General features: G+C 39.2%; 4 protein-coding genes across 5 annotated transcripts; 2 read left to right on the top strand and 2 right to left on the bottom strand.

Annotated features, from left to right (window-relative positions):
• The first annotated feature begins 49 nt into the window (after positions 1-49).
• Positions 50-2,452, top strand: LOC135168706 (BRCA1-associated protein). Its single transcript, XM_064133158.1, has 5 exons — positions 50-290; positions 396-684; positions 890-1,079; positions 1,175-1,918; positions 1,984-2,452. The coding sequence occupies exons 1-5, from the start codon at positions 215-217 to the stop codon at positions 2,356-2,358; spliced, it is 1,674 nt and encodes a 557-aa protein (XP_063989228.1). The 5' UTR covers positions 50-214; the 3' UTR covers positions 2,359-2,452.
• LOC135168714 (TBC1 domain family member whacked) lies at positions 2,431-6,056 on the bottom strand. 2 transcript variants are annotated; one of them, XM_064133168.1, is made up of 5 exons: positions 5,508-6,056; positions 4,365-4,531; positions 3,705-4,272; positions 3,247-3,516; positions 2,431-3,120 (listed from the first exon to the last, which is right to left on the bottom strand). In XM_064133168.1, the coding sequence occupies exons 2-5, from the start codon at positions 4,511-4,513 to the stop codon at positions 3,004-3,006; spliced, it is 1,104 nt and encodes a 367-aa protein (XP_063989238.1). In that variant the 5' UTR covers positions 4,514-4,531; positions 5,508-6,056; the 3' UTR covers positions 2,431-3,003. The 2 variants fall into 2 exon arrangements, with proteins under 2 accessions (XP_063989238.1, XP_063989239.1); XM_064133169.1 differs by lacking the exon at positions 5,508-6,056 and adding an exon at positions 4,905-5,433.
• Positions 6,057-6,674: 618 nt separating this feature from the next.
• On the top strand, positions 6,675-8,210 carry LOC135168726 (farnesol dehydrogenase-like). Its single transcript, XM_064133185.1, has 5 exons — positions 6,675-6,828; positions 6,998-7,210; positions 7,461-7,711; positions 7,850-7,996; positions 8,067-8,210. Exons 1-5 carry the CDS (start codon positions 6,741-6,743, stop codon positions 8,106-8,108), a joined length of 741 nt encoding a protein of 246 aa, XP_063989255.1. The 5' UTR covers positions 6,675-6,740; the 3' UTR covers positions 8,109-8,210.
• Positions 8,211-10,841: 2,631 nt separating this feature from the next.
• On the bottom strand, positions 10,842-12,156 carry Sf2 (Splicing factor 2). The gene is made up of 3 exons (XM_064133184.1): positions 11,833-12,156; positions 11,182-11,566; positions 10,842-11,043 (listed from the first exon to the last, which is right to left on the bottom strand). Exons 1-3 carry the CDS (start codon positions 12,000-12,002, stop codon positions 10,846-10,848), a joined length of 753 nt encoding a protein of 250 aa, XP_063989254.1. The 5' UTR covers positions 12,003-12,156; the 3' UTR covers positions 10,842-10,845.
• Between the last annotated feature and the right edge of the window lie 129 nt (positions 12,157-12,285).

Here is a 12,285-nt window from a genome sequence, read left to right as displayed (position 1 = left end):
GATTCACAATCTAGGGAATTTTCCCCTGAAATTGTCCACCTGCTTAGTGACCATCTGATTTCCCATCAAAACAACAGAGAAGGTCACAAGGATGTGTACTGTTCTTCACAGACAACAAGAAAAGTAAACAGAAAATCTCGTTCGATAATTCAGAAAAATCAAGTCGTCGTGTCCATCAATAGTAAAATAAAATGAGCCTCTGGCTTATTGTGTGATGTCTTCAACAATACTGGTGTCACTCTGCGTCATTCGCATTGAAATCGTAGACCCGGAGGCAGAAGAGACAGCAAGTATGTGACAACACTATCAGTAGACCCCAAATAACATGTCATAATTACAATTTTCTGCTGTGCTCAGCTCAAACTCATTTTGATTTATTGAATTATTGTGAACAGGTACAATGGCAGCTAGGAAAATGCGAGGAAGACGAGAGCCTCGTGACATCACAGTGGAGAGTTACGCAAGTGTCACTGAGGGCCCAGTTCCTTTGTTGTCCTCTCAGGGATCGAGTAAACCCCACTCAAGGCCAAACTCGGAGGAGTCCTCGTCCTCGTCGAATCAGATTAATGCAGCAACTGTTGAAGGAGCTCCAGCGAACACATCGTCAACGGATCAGATCAATTTTATATCTGGGAATCCCTTCGTAGAGGTCACCAAAGGGATTTTGCATCTTTATAAGGAAGAGTATGGCCTAGTTTACAATAAGATTGGAAATTAGTGGGGTTAGGGGTCAAAAATTACTGCTGGAGTCTCGAAAAAAAAATGCTCGAGATTTTTAACACTTGATTACTTGATTGAAAGTCCATTGCAAAGTGCAACAATTTCCAACAATCAATTAAACATTTCTTCCGCCCCCATCTAACAAAACTATTATTAAATCTTTCTCTAGAAAGTTAACTGAGAAACATTCAGCAGCCGATCGTAGTCACACAATATGCATCCTGTCAGTCCCAGCGACAATGACCTGTCACGACTTGCTGACATTCACAGCAGCTTGTCACCAGGACATTCAGCATTTCCGGATTCTCCGAGATAACAGTCCCAACCAGTACATGGCCCTCATCACAATGCGTTCGTCTGTACGTGAGTTCAGTCAAAACTAGTCCAGAGAAATGAACATTGACGTAACGTAAAAATCAGATGAACTTGAAGAGGATTTTTTTTCAATGTCTAGGCTGCAGCGAACGAGTTCTACGAGACGTTCAATGGTGCCCCTTACAATTCTCTCGAACCCGACGTTGTTTGTCACATGGTTTTTGTCTCGAGAGTTGAGGTTGCTGACAATGGAATGGCACTCGCTGGTCACATAGAACTGCCTTCTTGTCCGGTCTGTTTGGAGAGAATGGACGAGAGTGTGGATGGAATACTCACGATATTGTGCAATCACACGTTTCACTCGAGCTGTTTAGTCAAATGGGGTGACATATCGTGCCCAGTATGTCGTTATGCACAGACTCCTGAGCCTGTGGCAGACAGCCACTGCATGGAATGTGCTGCAGGCACAAGCAACGAGGCCCTGTGGATTTGCCTGATCTGCGGTCATATTGGTTGCTCCCGCTACCACCAAGGTCATGCATTTGAGCATTATCGTGACACACATCACTGCTACGCAATGCAACTAGGAAACAATCGTGTCTGGGATTATGTCGGTGACAATTTCGTCCATCGTCTGCTTCAGGATAAGGATGGCAAGATGGTCGAGGGTGGACAAGAGCCCACGAAGGGCGAGGGTGCAGCTGTTGATGAAAAAGTTGATGCTGTGCAACTGGAATTTACGTACTTACTTACTTCTCAGTTGGAGACACAGAGACAGTACTTCGAGGATCGGTTAAATCGCATTGAACAACGATCCTCCTCGGAAATTGGGGAATTGAGGGAAAAATTGAATTCAATATCAGACGAAAATTCACATATCAAGGTAAAATTTATTGAAATAACTGGGATTTACAATTTTAGAAATTTTTGCATAAATTTCCATTTCAGGAGAAAATAATAGCTCTGACAAAAGAGAAATTATCGTTGGAAAAGCGATTGCAGACGTCGACGACAAAATTGAATCAGTCACAATCTGAATTATCTGAGGAGAGGGAGCTTCGGCAGGCCCTCCAGTTGAATCAGACCTCGTGGCAAACGAAGCACAAGCAACTGCAGGACGAACTGAAAGAGAGCAAAAATACCAGAGACAAGGAAATCCAGGACCTTAAAGAGCAAATACGAGACCTGATGTTCTTCTTGGAGGCGCAGAAGCAGATCGAAAATTTAACGGATAAAGACGACATAGCTGGAGGTACAATAATCGTCCCCGAGAGCTCCACAGCGACTCCCAAATCTCGTACGCGAAGAAATCGAAAACACTGATTTGAATTAAAATTGTCATAATCAAGCGAAAATATGGAAGACAGATTTTACCTCAATCAATGAATAACAGAATTTTTATTTAAACTCAATCAAATGTATTATTTATTCACCAATTCAACGAAATTAAATAATCTTTCATTCTATATTATTACATACCATAATAAGCATTATCTTTTATTATTAAAAAATACGACTGATTGTGGAAACACCTAAGTTTTGTACATAAATACTAATATTAACTGAAGAACATAAATTTTAATAACAATTCCCCCATTTATCTCAGTTATGAATATTATGAATAGTAATTGCATGGGAATTTTTTATATTGAGGAAAAATATAGGAATTGTGCAATCATTTTTTGTTGCCAATGACATTTGAGGGTTTTTTACATGAGAAAATACAATGGGTATTCGTGGGATTATTCACGGGAATGTGCGCAAGATACTTCGATTATTCGATTTGATTATTATGTTTGTCTGTCTTTAATTGCCTAACTAGCCTTAGAAAATGTATGATTAATTCTCTTTTTGTTTAATTGAGGATATTACTTGTGAGAAAGGCACACCTGTTGACTGAGGATTAGGATATTGATTTTTTTTTGGAAATTTTTTTGAGGTTTCTCAATGTCCAGTTTGTCGGTAGATTCAGTCTAGGCCGTTGGCAGTGGCATGAGAAGTTTGATCCTTCATTTTACTCCTCTTTCGAATCTGTCTCTGGTGCTCGTACTCGAAATCCTCTTCACTCAAATTCAGTCTCATGATCTGAAAAAAAAAATAGAAAATATTATTTAATAAAAAATGAGAAAATATATTTCATTTAATTTTAATTTTGTTTTTACGAATTTTGGGAAATTGGATGTTTGGATGAATTAATGAGGGAATTCTCACCTGATTAACTAGTGCTTCTTCTTCCATTATCTCTGGTGGAGGGTTTCTTAATAATTGGAGGGTTTCATACATGGTAGGACATTGTTTGGTGAGGGACGAGCGTCCCAGTGATCCTTTGAGCAGCACAAGACCAACTTTGAATATTATCTTCACTCCTTCACACAAGAACATATCCCAAACCCTGAGAATGCTCTCCCAAGGGAGGGTCCTCGTGTAGACACAGAGGAACCATTCAGTCATGTACAAAATCGGTTCCATTTTCTGTTTTTTCTGAAATTTCAATGACAAATCCAATTACTTTCCGGGTGAAGTGAAAGTTAAATAGTTCGACTCGAATAAATCAGGTTTCATTTAGTGAGAAATGCATCTCACCTACAAAACAACTAGTCAAAGTGATTGAGAGAAATAAAACTTGATTTTTAAAAATGGTCGTCAAGTGATACGAGGAAATAACTCACCAGATGTTTATAAGCAACTGGAGAAACTCTCTTCAACAATGCAAAGAGTATGTCCCCATCCCTCTGGAGTGTCTCCATCCCTTGGCTGTAGTAGCCTACAAGATATTTATCACAAACCGCCACGAGACACCAGAAAGCCTGGACTGACGGCATGTGCATCAACAAAAAAGCAGCGATGGGAGCTTGCGCCTGGCAGTATCCAACTTTACTGTTTAATATCGAGTAAGCCTTGAGCACTAGGAACAACTGCTGCTGACCAGGACCATTCTCTACGAACATCTCGTGATGTGGAAACTGTCTGTGCAGATCCTTCTTTATATCCTCGAGATACTTTGGATCCCCAGGACGTTTTAACAACTCCTCGTACAAATTTGGATTCTCGGTCATCAAGAGTTGACCACCACAGAGATTCAGCCAGGCACGAAGCCTCACCGACGGAGGTATTCCTTTTCGACATCTCTCACGTACTTTACGATAATTATTTGTCATAAATGAACTCCAATTGTTCAGCATTCGAATCCATTTTCTTTCTCTTCTTAAAATCACCTCTGGAGATATTGCTTGTTTCCTGAGATAACAGTAATCATAAAAAAATGTATAAATGATAAATTTGTAAAAAAAATGGTAGACAAATTTTATTGTAAACTATTGTGGTAAAACCTCTCAGGACTGTACTGCGCTCCACCCAGGAAGCCATGCCTGTCAGGTACTGTTGATATGACCGATCCACACTGATAAATACTGCTACCCTCTGACTCAGACTCCCCATTCATATCCTCCTCGTTATTGCGTGACTCCGAGGCCGCCATAGCATCTTCCTACACCACCTGCACCACCAGAAGAATTAATTCAGGGAATTACCCACAAACGAACCTTTCACTTATGCAATAAACCATTGTAGGATAATCCCACTTGTTCTAAACCCACAATTTCCCTTTCAGCTTTTCATTACTCCCAATGCAACAATAATTGGCGAATGGAATTTGTTTCATTAGTCTGATATGCCTTGAGGATAGAAATTACAAATAAATTAACTGTCATGTTAATTATCACAGGAGGATGAGCCAAAATGGATCCGATTAATGTTTTCAGTGTTGATATATCAATAACAAAATTGCCAATTGAAAGCTGCAATTCGCCTTAAAAATGGCGTTTCACTAATAATTTGTTAAGTCATTATAAACAATAGGTTAAAAATACCCGTCGTGCCCCACTTGTCACTCAATTGCAATTAAAAAGACATAATCGTCATTTAAAATGAAATATCACCGGAATTTGCTTGATTGACAATCAATTAACTTTCGTTATCGTTTTATTTATTTAGTCGACGTATTTTATGATCCACCATCGCTGAAATTTTCCTCAAAAAACTTATTTATTTCCTTATTTATATCATTTTATGGCGGGGAGGACTGATGGCGCAGTGAGGTCACTAGTTTAACGTCAAACAGAACTCGTCAATTGGGTTAAATTGCTCTCGTGTTTTTTTTTTCTCCTCACCGTCTGGAGCTCTTTCATCTATCAACGATGAAACAATTATCGCGAGGAGGCGTGTGAAATGACCCATAACCGATAATTCTGATGGGCTATCAAAGTCCCTGGACACTGATAAACCAATTAATCTGAGTAATTTTGACTAAAAATGACTCACAAAAACAGATATCGATAATTTTTCCGTGGTAAACAACTAGACAAATTTCGTACAACTGATTTTTTGGTACCGAAAATGACACATGTTTCTGACACCACTGGCCCCAGGTCCCCCCCAGAATGTTAATGAGCTGAATAATTAATGGTATTTACCGTTCTTTGGCATCGAATTCTGCTGACCACCCAAAATCACCTTTTCCTGGGCTGAGTAATGCGACACTACACCCACCAACTCGTATCTCTGACAGACGTACACGAGCACATATCACTGAAAAGTCTGTTTATTCCAGTCTGCATCCAGAACTTATGATATTCACTGAGAATGCACGTGGCAGGCTACGGTCGATTGCACAATGCTTTCAATTTATTTCCGAGATTTCTTTCGGGGAATGTATTATTAGAACTGACATTTACCCACTACATCAACAAATAATCACAATCAAGGGGCCGTTCGTGTGTAGATAACCACAGGTGATTACTTTTCGTCAAATGAATTAATTATGTCGTTTGTCCCAGGTTTGTACTCGTTTGTACTGAGGTTAAAATGCTTCGTTAGTCACCGATTGATTTTTAAATGATTAATTGAAGATCCAACGAGTTTGACCGACAGATGAGTAAAACTTAATATTATTCAATAATCTCACAGCACAACGATAAAGAATCGTTCGTAGGTCAATAATTTATATGTCCAACAATTGAATAGTGGAAAATGTGGCACAGAGAGGTGACTACTTCCTGTCCTGCAGGCGTGAGGGTTCCGCCCATCGCATACAGAGGTCACTACCGACATTATTTATTTAAGAATAAATGTGAAATTTTCGAAACATTCAAAGCTCAATGCATTGCGTTCGACCCACGAGATCATTAGTCTTTTCTCGTTGCCAAAGCGGTGAATAAGTACCTCGGGACGACTGAGAAAATTCTCAAGAAAAGTAATCAATAGAAAAAAAATTGTTTCTCAATTTAAATTTTTGCGCCAAACGAGACCGGCAAAGCAGAGCGTTCTTTTTACCGAGTGAGAACGCCGGGAAGATTTGAATCATGTGAAATTAAAATTTTTAATTTAGTTTGTTTTATTGGAGGAGGGAGTGACTTTTCACCCTGAGAGTTTCTAGATTGTTCACCGAAGAATTACGGATTGACATTTGTATATGAAAAAACGTCTTTGATACCTTCTCGAGAATGAATTCAATATCTTCGGATATGTTGGAGTAAGGTCACCCAGATGATGATCCGATCCGCTTTATCCGGTTTCTCTCAATTTTTTAATTTCCATGTTTACAAAAATATCAATTTCAATACTCATAACAGGTGAGATCGATTACACTGGGGTTCCCCTATTCGATCTACGGCGATTGCGGGAGATTTGACTGAACGCAGTTCAGGATGAATCGTTGGTCGAGTAAAGTCGCGGTCGTGACTGGTGCGAGCGGTGGAATTGGCGCCGCTATTGCCAGGGAACTTGTGCGCAATGGTACGAATCGAGATTTTTATTATTCCAAAATAATTGATTGTGCGATTTGCCAAATGGAGAAATGTCCTGATTTGTTGTTATAATTTTTCGCGTCAGACAAAACATTCCACGTTCAAATCTTTCAAATCATTTTGCAACAAGAAATCATATCTTTTTGTCCGTTCAATAGGATTGATTGTCGCGGGGCTAGCCCGAAGAGTTGATAAAATCGAAGAGCTGGCCTCTTCCCTGGGAGAAAAGCCAGGAAAATTGCACGCAGTCGAGTGCGATGTATCCCGGGAGGAGAGTGTCATCCTCGCGTTCGCATGGGTGAAGGAGCACCTGGGGAGGATCGACGTGCTTGTCAATAACGCAGGAATTACAATCGAGACAACGCTGAGTGGTGAATAGTGGAAAATACTATAATTCATTACTTCCCCACTTCATCAATCTATTAATTACCTGATTTAATAATCAATGATGAATATATTATGGTCAAGATCTATTCGAAAATATTCAATCAGAAACGCCCAAGGAACCCAGACCACTTGCTGTCTCCACTAACTAATATTAATCTTCCCTGATTGACCAAGCAATTACTCAAACAGGCCTGATTGAATGATTATGCACGAACGATTAATTAATTATTCCAGAAGGCCGCTTGGAGGACTGGAAAGCAGTTTTCGATGTCAATGTACTGGGGCTGTGTCTAGCTACCCGAGAGGGATTGAAAATCATGAGGGAAAGTGAGGACGAGGGTCTCATCGTTCACGTGAACAGTCTTGCTGGTGATCGAGTCCCTGCTGTTCCGGGTTTCAGTGTTTATCCCGCCTCGAAGCGAGCTATAACCGCGCTGGCACAATCTCTGAGGAATGAACTAACCGGATCTAAAATTCGTATCACGGTGATGATTCATTATTGTTATTAATTTCAAGAAATTTAAAAAACAATTTATTAAATCATGCCAAGAAGAAATGATTTAATATATTCAAAAGAATATATTTTGAGCCCTTTTTCAGTGTAAAATTCATTTTTCTTCTAGTCAATTACTCCAGGTCTGGTAGCCACAGATCTGATGTCGGAATATTCATCATTCTCCAGGGAAATTCTGAACGCAATGCCCTCGTTAAAACCTGACGATATTGCGGCTGCAATAATCTATGTCTTGTCCACACCAGCACACGTTTCAGTACATAATCAAATCATTTAATTAATCCCACTTGCACTTAACTCGAAAAATACACGTTGTCTTGTTTCAGGTGCAAGAGATCATCCTGCGTCCAGTGGGTGAATCCTGGTAATTTTTTCTGGCTTTACACTTCACGAAAATCTCCACTCACGACGAAATAAAATACCACTTGTCAATATACTACATGTAATTAAATAAAATACTTCAAGACTCAGATGCTCTTGTTCTCCGTATTTATTGAATGAATAAATAAACATACAGCGATAGTCCAGTGACGTCCCACGAACCTGCAAACCAATCTACCTGTTCTCGGCAAACTTCCATTAAAAAAATATAAATTCAATGAAAGAACTAAAAGTAAAAAGGAAAGATTGTAGAAATAATCCCAACGATTTCAAGAAAAAAAATCTAAAATTTATAAGCACAAAATCACTAAAATGGAGGTAAATAAAAATGTTAAAGCACGATTGCACACAGAGAACTACTCAGGGTGAGGGGTGACCAATGACTTTCATCACGTCAACGAATTTCGTCAATTGAGGGAAAACAGAGTACATCCGAGTGCTCCTCATTAATCTGACTCATCTATTATTAATGTCTTCCAAGTGCTCTCCAAGTGTTCAGAGTTATTAATTAAGCAAAAAAATAATAACACATGCAAGAGTAAAGGAACAAGTACCTTACTGTGAGAATAATTGAAACGAGAATATAAAAAAAGGAGAATTGAAATCGGTGTCCAAATACCTCAGGCATCCGATCCACTGATAATCCACGAAAATCCCGATAATCCAACAGTTCTCCAATAATCCAATCGCTCCAACCTAGCATCGAAGCGATCCATGAGCCCTAGAAGGCGACAAGCCTCTGATCCGCACAATTGACAATTCCCATATCTCTTACATTATTTAATCCCACATCCTGTGTTTCCAAATATACTCCATAACTCCAATGGATAAATCCGCATTTAACAATATCCCGCGAAGATATCCTAATCCCAATTTTATAATCCTCTCCTGTTTCAATCCTCTAAAAACATCCAGTCAGATCCCATCGAGACGCAAGGCCGATTATAACGATTATATCGAATGATTTTAAACGATTTAAAAGTCCTCTTGGAGCTTTCTGATTCCTCGTAGCTCCTTTTTTTTCATTACGACGCACTAAACGGTTACACTGATGATTGCAAAAAATTTCTCATTCCCTCTCATGGCAAATTTTTCATCACGATTGTTCCTCGATCGATCCTCGGAATTATTCAAAACAAATGTTCAATCGATAAAATGACAGTTAAACAAAGTCGATAGTTAATTGATCACTGATACACTATTGTTCTCCACAGTGGATACTGGACAGAGTAGTGAACGAATGTAAAGTGATAAATTGATAAGAACAGTCAGGGGGTCCTCTGATAAATTGTGGCCTTTTGTGTGCTTTAGTCTCGATGAAATTCCATTCGTGAAAATATTTTTTTTTTAAATTCCTTAATCCGCAATTTAAAATCTTTCCTCTTGGTTAATGCAATCCTGTCCCATTATTCCTGACTTTATGATAATGAATATATCATTATTAATAATTATTATTATTCGACGATAAAATAATCCATCCAAAACGCGCGGGTCCATCTCTCAATTATCCATCGAAGAATCAACGATCGTGTGGGGTTCAGTTTTTCATTCATTGTGTTACAATCCAATCCAATATACAAAAGAAGAAAAAATACATTAGTTTCTTGATTACAGACGTGTGATTTTTGGATTAAATAGTTTCATTTTTGTTGTTTTATAAACTTATTCATAACAAAATTTTCTGTGATCTTTTCATCGATTTGTATGGACAAAATGTATTAAGTAAAATCACAGAAAATATGGTCAAGACATTATTTTTGTTTCCCTTTTGATTTGATAATTTTGAAAATTTATGAGAATTTTCAAAGACAATTGAATTTCAGCAAAAGGAAAACAAAAATTCAATTTGTTTAGATTGAATTTTGTACGCTTATAGAATATTTATGGTCTACAATTCTTCCACTTTTCTCCATTTTATTTGACAAAATAATCTGTTAGCTTGCACTTTTGACTACTGAATTCAATATTATTTTTTTTTCTACAGTCTGAATGAAGTGTCGGAAGTGTCTGAGAAAGAGAATGAATAACGCAATTGTCAAGCACAAGAGTAAAAATAAATTCTTCAACGACACTTTTTTTTTTTTATCAAGGCCACTCAAGTCGCAGTTCTTAATCTCTGGCATCTAGGTTTCATATTCAAGACGATGAAAATGATGTTGTTTTCTCTATAATATGGTCGTAAGGGAGACTTTTGGAAAATTATAAATGTGATTGTTAATGATTCTTGATCTGGGCAGTCATCGAATCGAGAGTTTCATGATTATTGAGCTTTTTGCATTCATTTTTTCATCAAACAATTTTTGTGTCAGCGTCTGAAGAGAAAAAAAAAAACAGATTCATAACGGAATGTTCAACTGAAATGTGCAGAATCGAAGAATCAGTAAATTTTAACACTCAGAAAATCAACGTTGCAATAAAAATTATAAAAATTTAACTCCAATTCTGCCTTTGAAAAATATCCATCTCTTCTTCCAGCCCTTCATACAACAATTGCGATGAAAAAAAGGAAACATATTGACAAGAATATCAAATTGGTAGCGCTCAATTGCCAGTCACAATTGTTGGATTGGAAAGCCAAGCAATAAGTTTAATATCTCCTCAGCAATTTTTATCATTTCTTTTTCTTCTAAAATTAGAAAACCATGAAATCGTGTCAAAAGCAAATCAACGTGTTTCGGTTATTGTTATCAAATGTGAGACATATATGGGTATATACGTACACACTTAGTCGTAAGAACGAGACCTCGAGCGTGATCGTGAGCGCGAGTAGTTACGTCGCAGTGGGGAATAGGTTGGCGAGCCACGACGACGTGGACTGTAGCTACGTGAACGACTGCGTCCACCACCTCTCTCACGATCTTCACTGCGTCCTCGCTCACCCGTTGTGTGGTCTTCTTTGACTCTTATATAGGCCACTTCTCCCTGAAAGCATCGAAATTAAAACTGTAGTTCAATACGTCAACTTGAAGAAAAAAACCATCTCTCTACTCCTCACAGTAGTTCCCCACCCTAGTCTTCATTCAGCCCAACTCCCCCTCAACAAAATGAGCCCATACACACCTCATGTGATCTGAATCTCGAGTCATCGAGTTTCTTCACCGCATACTTCATATCCTCATACCGCAGGAACTCCACCACTCCTGTTCCATCCTTGTAGACATCGGCAAAGCAGACATCACCAGCCTCTCTCATATGATCCTTGAGATCCTGCCAGCTACCAGACGGAGGCAGCCCAGTGACAAGAACCCTGTACTGTGACCTCCGAGCAGGTGGTCCTCTTCCCCTCGAGTTTCCCACATCGCCACGACCTCCACGCCCACTGTCCCCAGCTCCCCGTCCACCCCTGAAATTATTACTGGGCCCCCCACCCCTGGGGAACTCAACTCTCAGCCTGTACCCATCGTAATCATAGCCATCCCGGGCGTGTACAGCATCCTCAGCGTCCCTGAAAATTTCCAACAACTCTCCTGTACTTTACCTACTTTTATTGCACCCTGACCACAATAAAGAAAAACAAATTGCGAGGGCTCCCAGGCGCATGCGTATCTCCTTCATTATCGGAGCCATAAAATGGAGAAAAAAAAGAGTAGACAATATTTTTTTTTGCCTCTCTCTGGTGCTTGTGGAGGTCACACGATGCCTCCACACGATTTCTTATCAGAGGGAATAGTTATGGCACTAGTGACGTTGCAGAATGATGAAATAACTTACCTTGGATCGTCGAATTCCACGAATGCGAATGGTGGTCCCCTGCGATTCTTCAAGTCCACGAATGTTACTTTACCAAATTTATAGAACAAGTCCTGTATATCCTTGGTCCTTATATCTGGTGGCAAATTACCAACGTATATTCTACACTCATTTCTACCACCGTGCGACATTATCAATGACTCTTTGTTGGCCTTGAAATATAAAATAAGGTTGTCCAAGGGACCCACGGGGAAAGCTTTGCCGAATGTTTTGTTTTCTCAGGATGTAAAAATTTCACCTCGATGCACCATCAACGACTCTATCGTGGGAAATAAATGCAAGATGGCGGAACAACCGGTGGGTAGGGAGACAAAGTATGGAAAATGGCGGGCTACAGTGCTGCCACAACCGCAAACACTCGCTTCCGAATTTTTAGTGGCCGGTGCAGAGATCAGAATATTTTCAAATTCGCCA

Source organism: Diachasmimorpha longicaudata, chromosome 13 (assembly GCF_034640455.1).
Source record: "Diachasmimorpha longicaudata isolate KC_UGA_2023 chromosome 13, iyDiaLong2, whole genome shotgun sequence".
NCBI classification, from domain to species: domain Eukaryota; kingdom Metazoa; phylum Arthropoda; class Insecta; order Hymenoptera; family Braconidae; genus Diachasmimorpha; species Diachasmimorpha longicaudata.
The sequence above is the reverse complement of the archived record's forward strand: the minus strand, read 5'-3'. Positions and strand labels throughout refer to the sequence as shown.

Excerpts from the sequence above, each read along its gene's own strand:
- LOC135168714 (XM_064133168.1), bottom strand. The coding sequence starts at position 4,513 with ATGGCGGCCTCGGAGTCACGCAATAACGAGGAGGATATGAATGGGGAG. Across the intron at positions 4,273-4,364 it reads GCGCAGTACAGTCCTGAGAG|GAAACAAGCAATATCTCCAG; the intron begins GTTTTACCACAA and ends CTGTTATCTCAG. Across the intron at positions 3,121-3,246 it reads AAGAAGCACTAGTTAATCAG|ATCATGAGACTGAATTTGAG; the intron begins GTGAGAATTCCC and ends TTTTTTTTTCAG.
- LOC135168726 (XM_064133185.1), top strand. The coding sequence starts at position 6,741 with ATGAATCGTTGGTCGAGTAAAGTCGCGGTCGTGACTGGTGCGAGCGGT. Across the intron at positions 7,211-7,460 it reads AATCGAGACAACGCTGAGTG|AAGGCCGCTTGGAGGACTGG; the intron begins GTGAATAGTGGA and ends TAATTATTCCAG. Across the intron at positions 7,997-8,066 it reads CCACACCAGCACACGTTTCA|GTGCAAGAGATCATCCTGCG; the intron begins GTACATAATCAA and ends GTCTTGTTTCAG.
- Sf2 (XM_064133184.1), bottom strand. The coding sequence starts at position 12,002 with ATGTCGCACGGTGGTAGAAATGAGTGTAGAATATACGTTGGTAATTTG. Across the intron at positions 11,567-11,832 it reads GTGGAATTCGACGATCCAAG|GGACGCTGAGGATGCTGTAC; the intron begins GTAAGTTATTTC and ends GGAAATTTTCAG. Across the intron at positions 11,044-11,181 it reads CGAGATTCAGATCACATGAG|GGAGAAGTGGCCTATATAAG; the intron begins GTGTGTATGGGC and ends CGATGCTTTCAG.
- LOC135168706 (XM_064133158.1), top strand. The coding sequence starts at position 215 with ATGTCTTCAACAATACTGGTGTCACTCTGCGTCATTCGCATTGAAATC. Across the intron at positions 685-889 it reads TTGCATCTTTATAAGGAAGA|AAAGTTAACTGAGAAACATT; the intron begins GTATGGCCTAGT and ends ATCTTTCTCTAG. Across the intron at positions 1,080-1,174 it reads TCATCACAATGCGTTCGTCT|GCTGCAGCGAACGAGTTCTA; the intron begins GTACGTGAGTTC and ends TTCAATGTCTAG.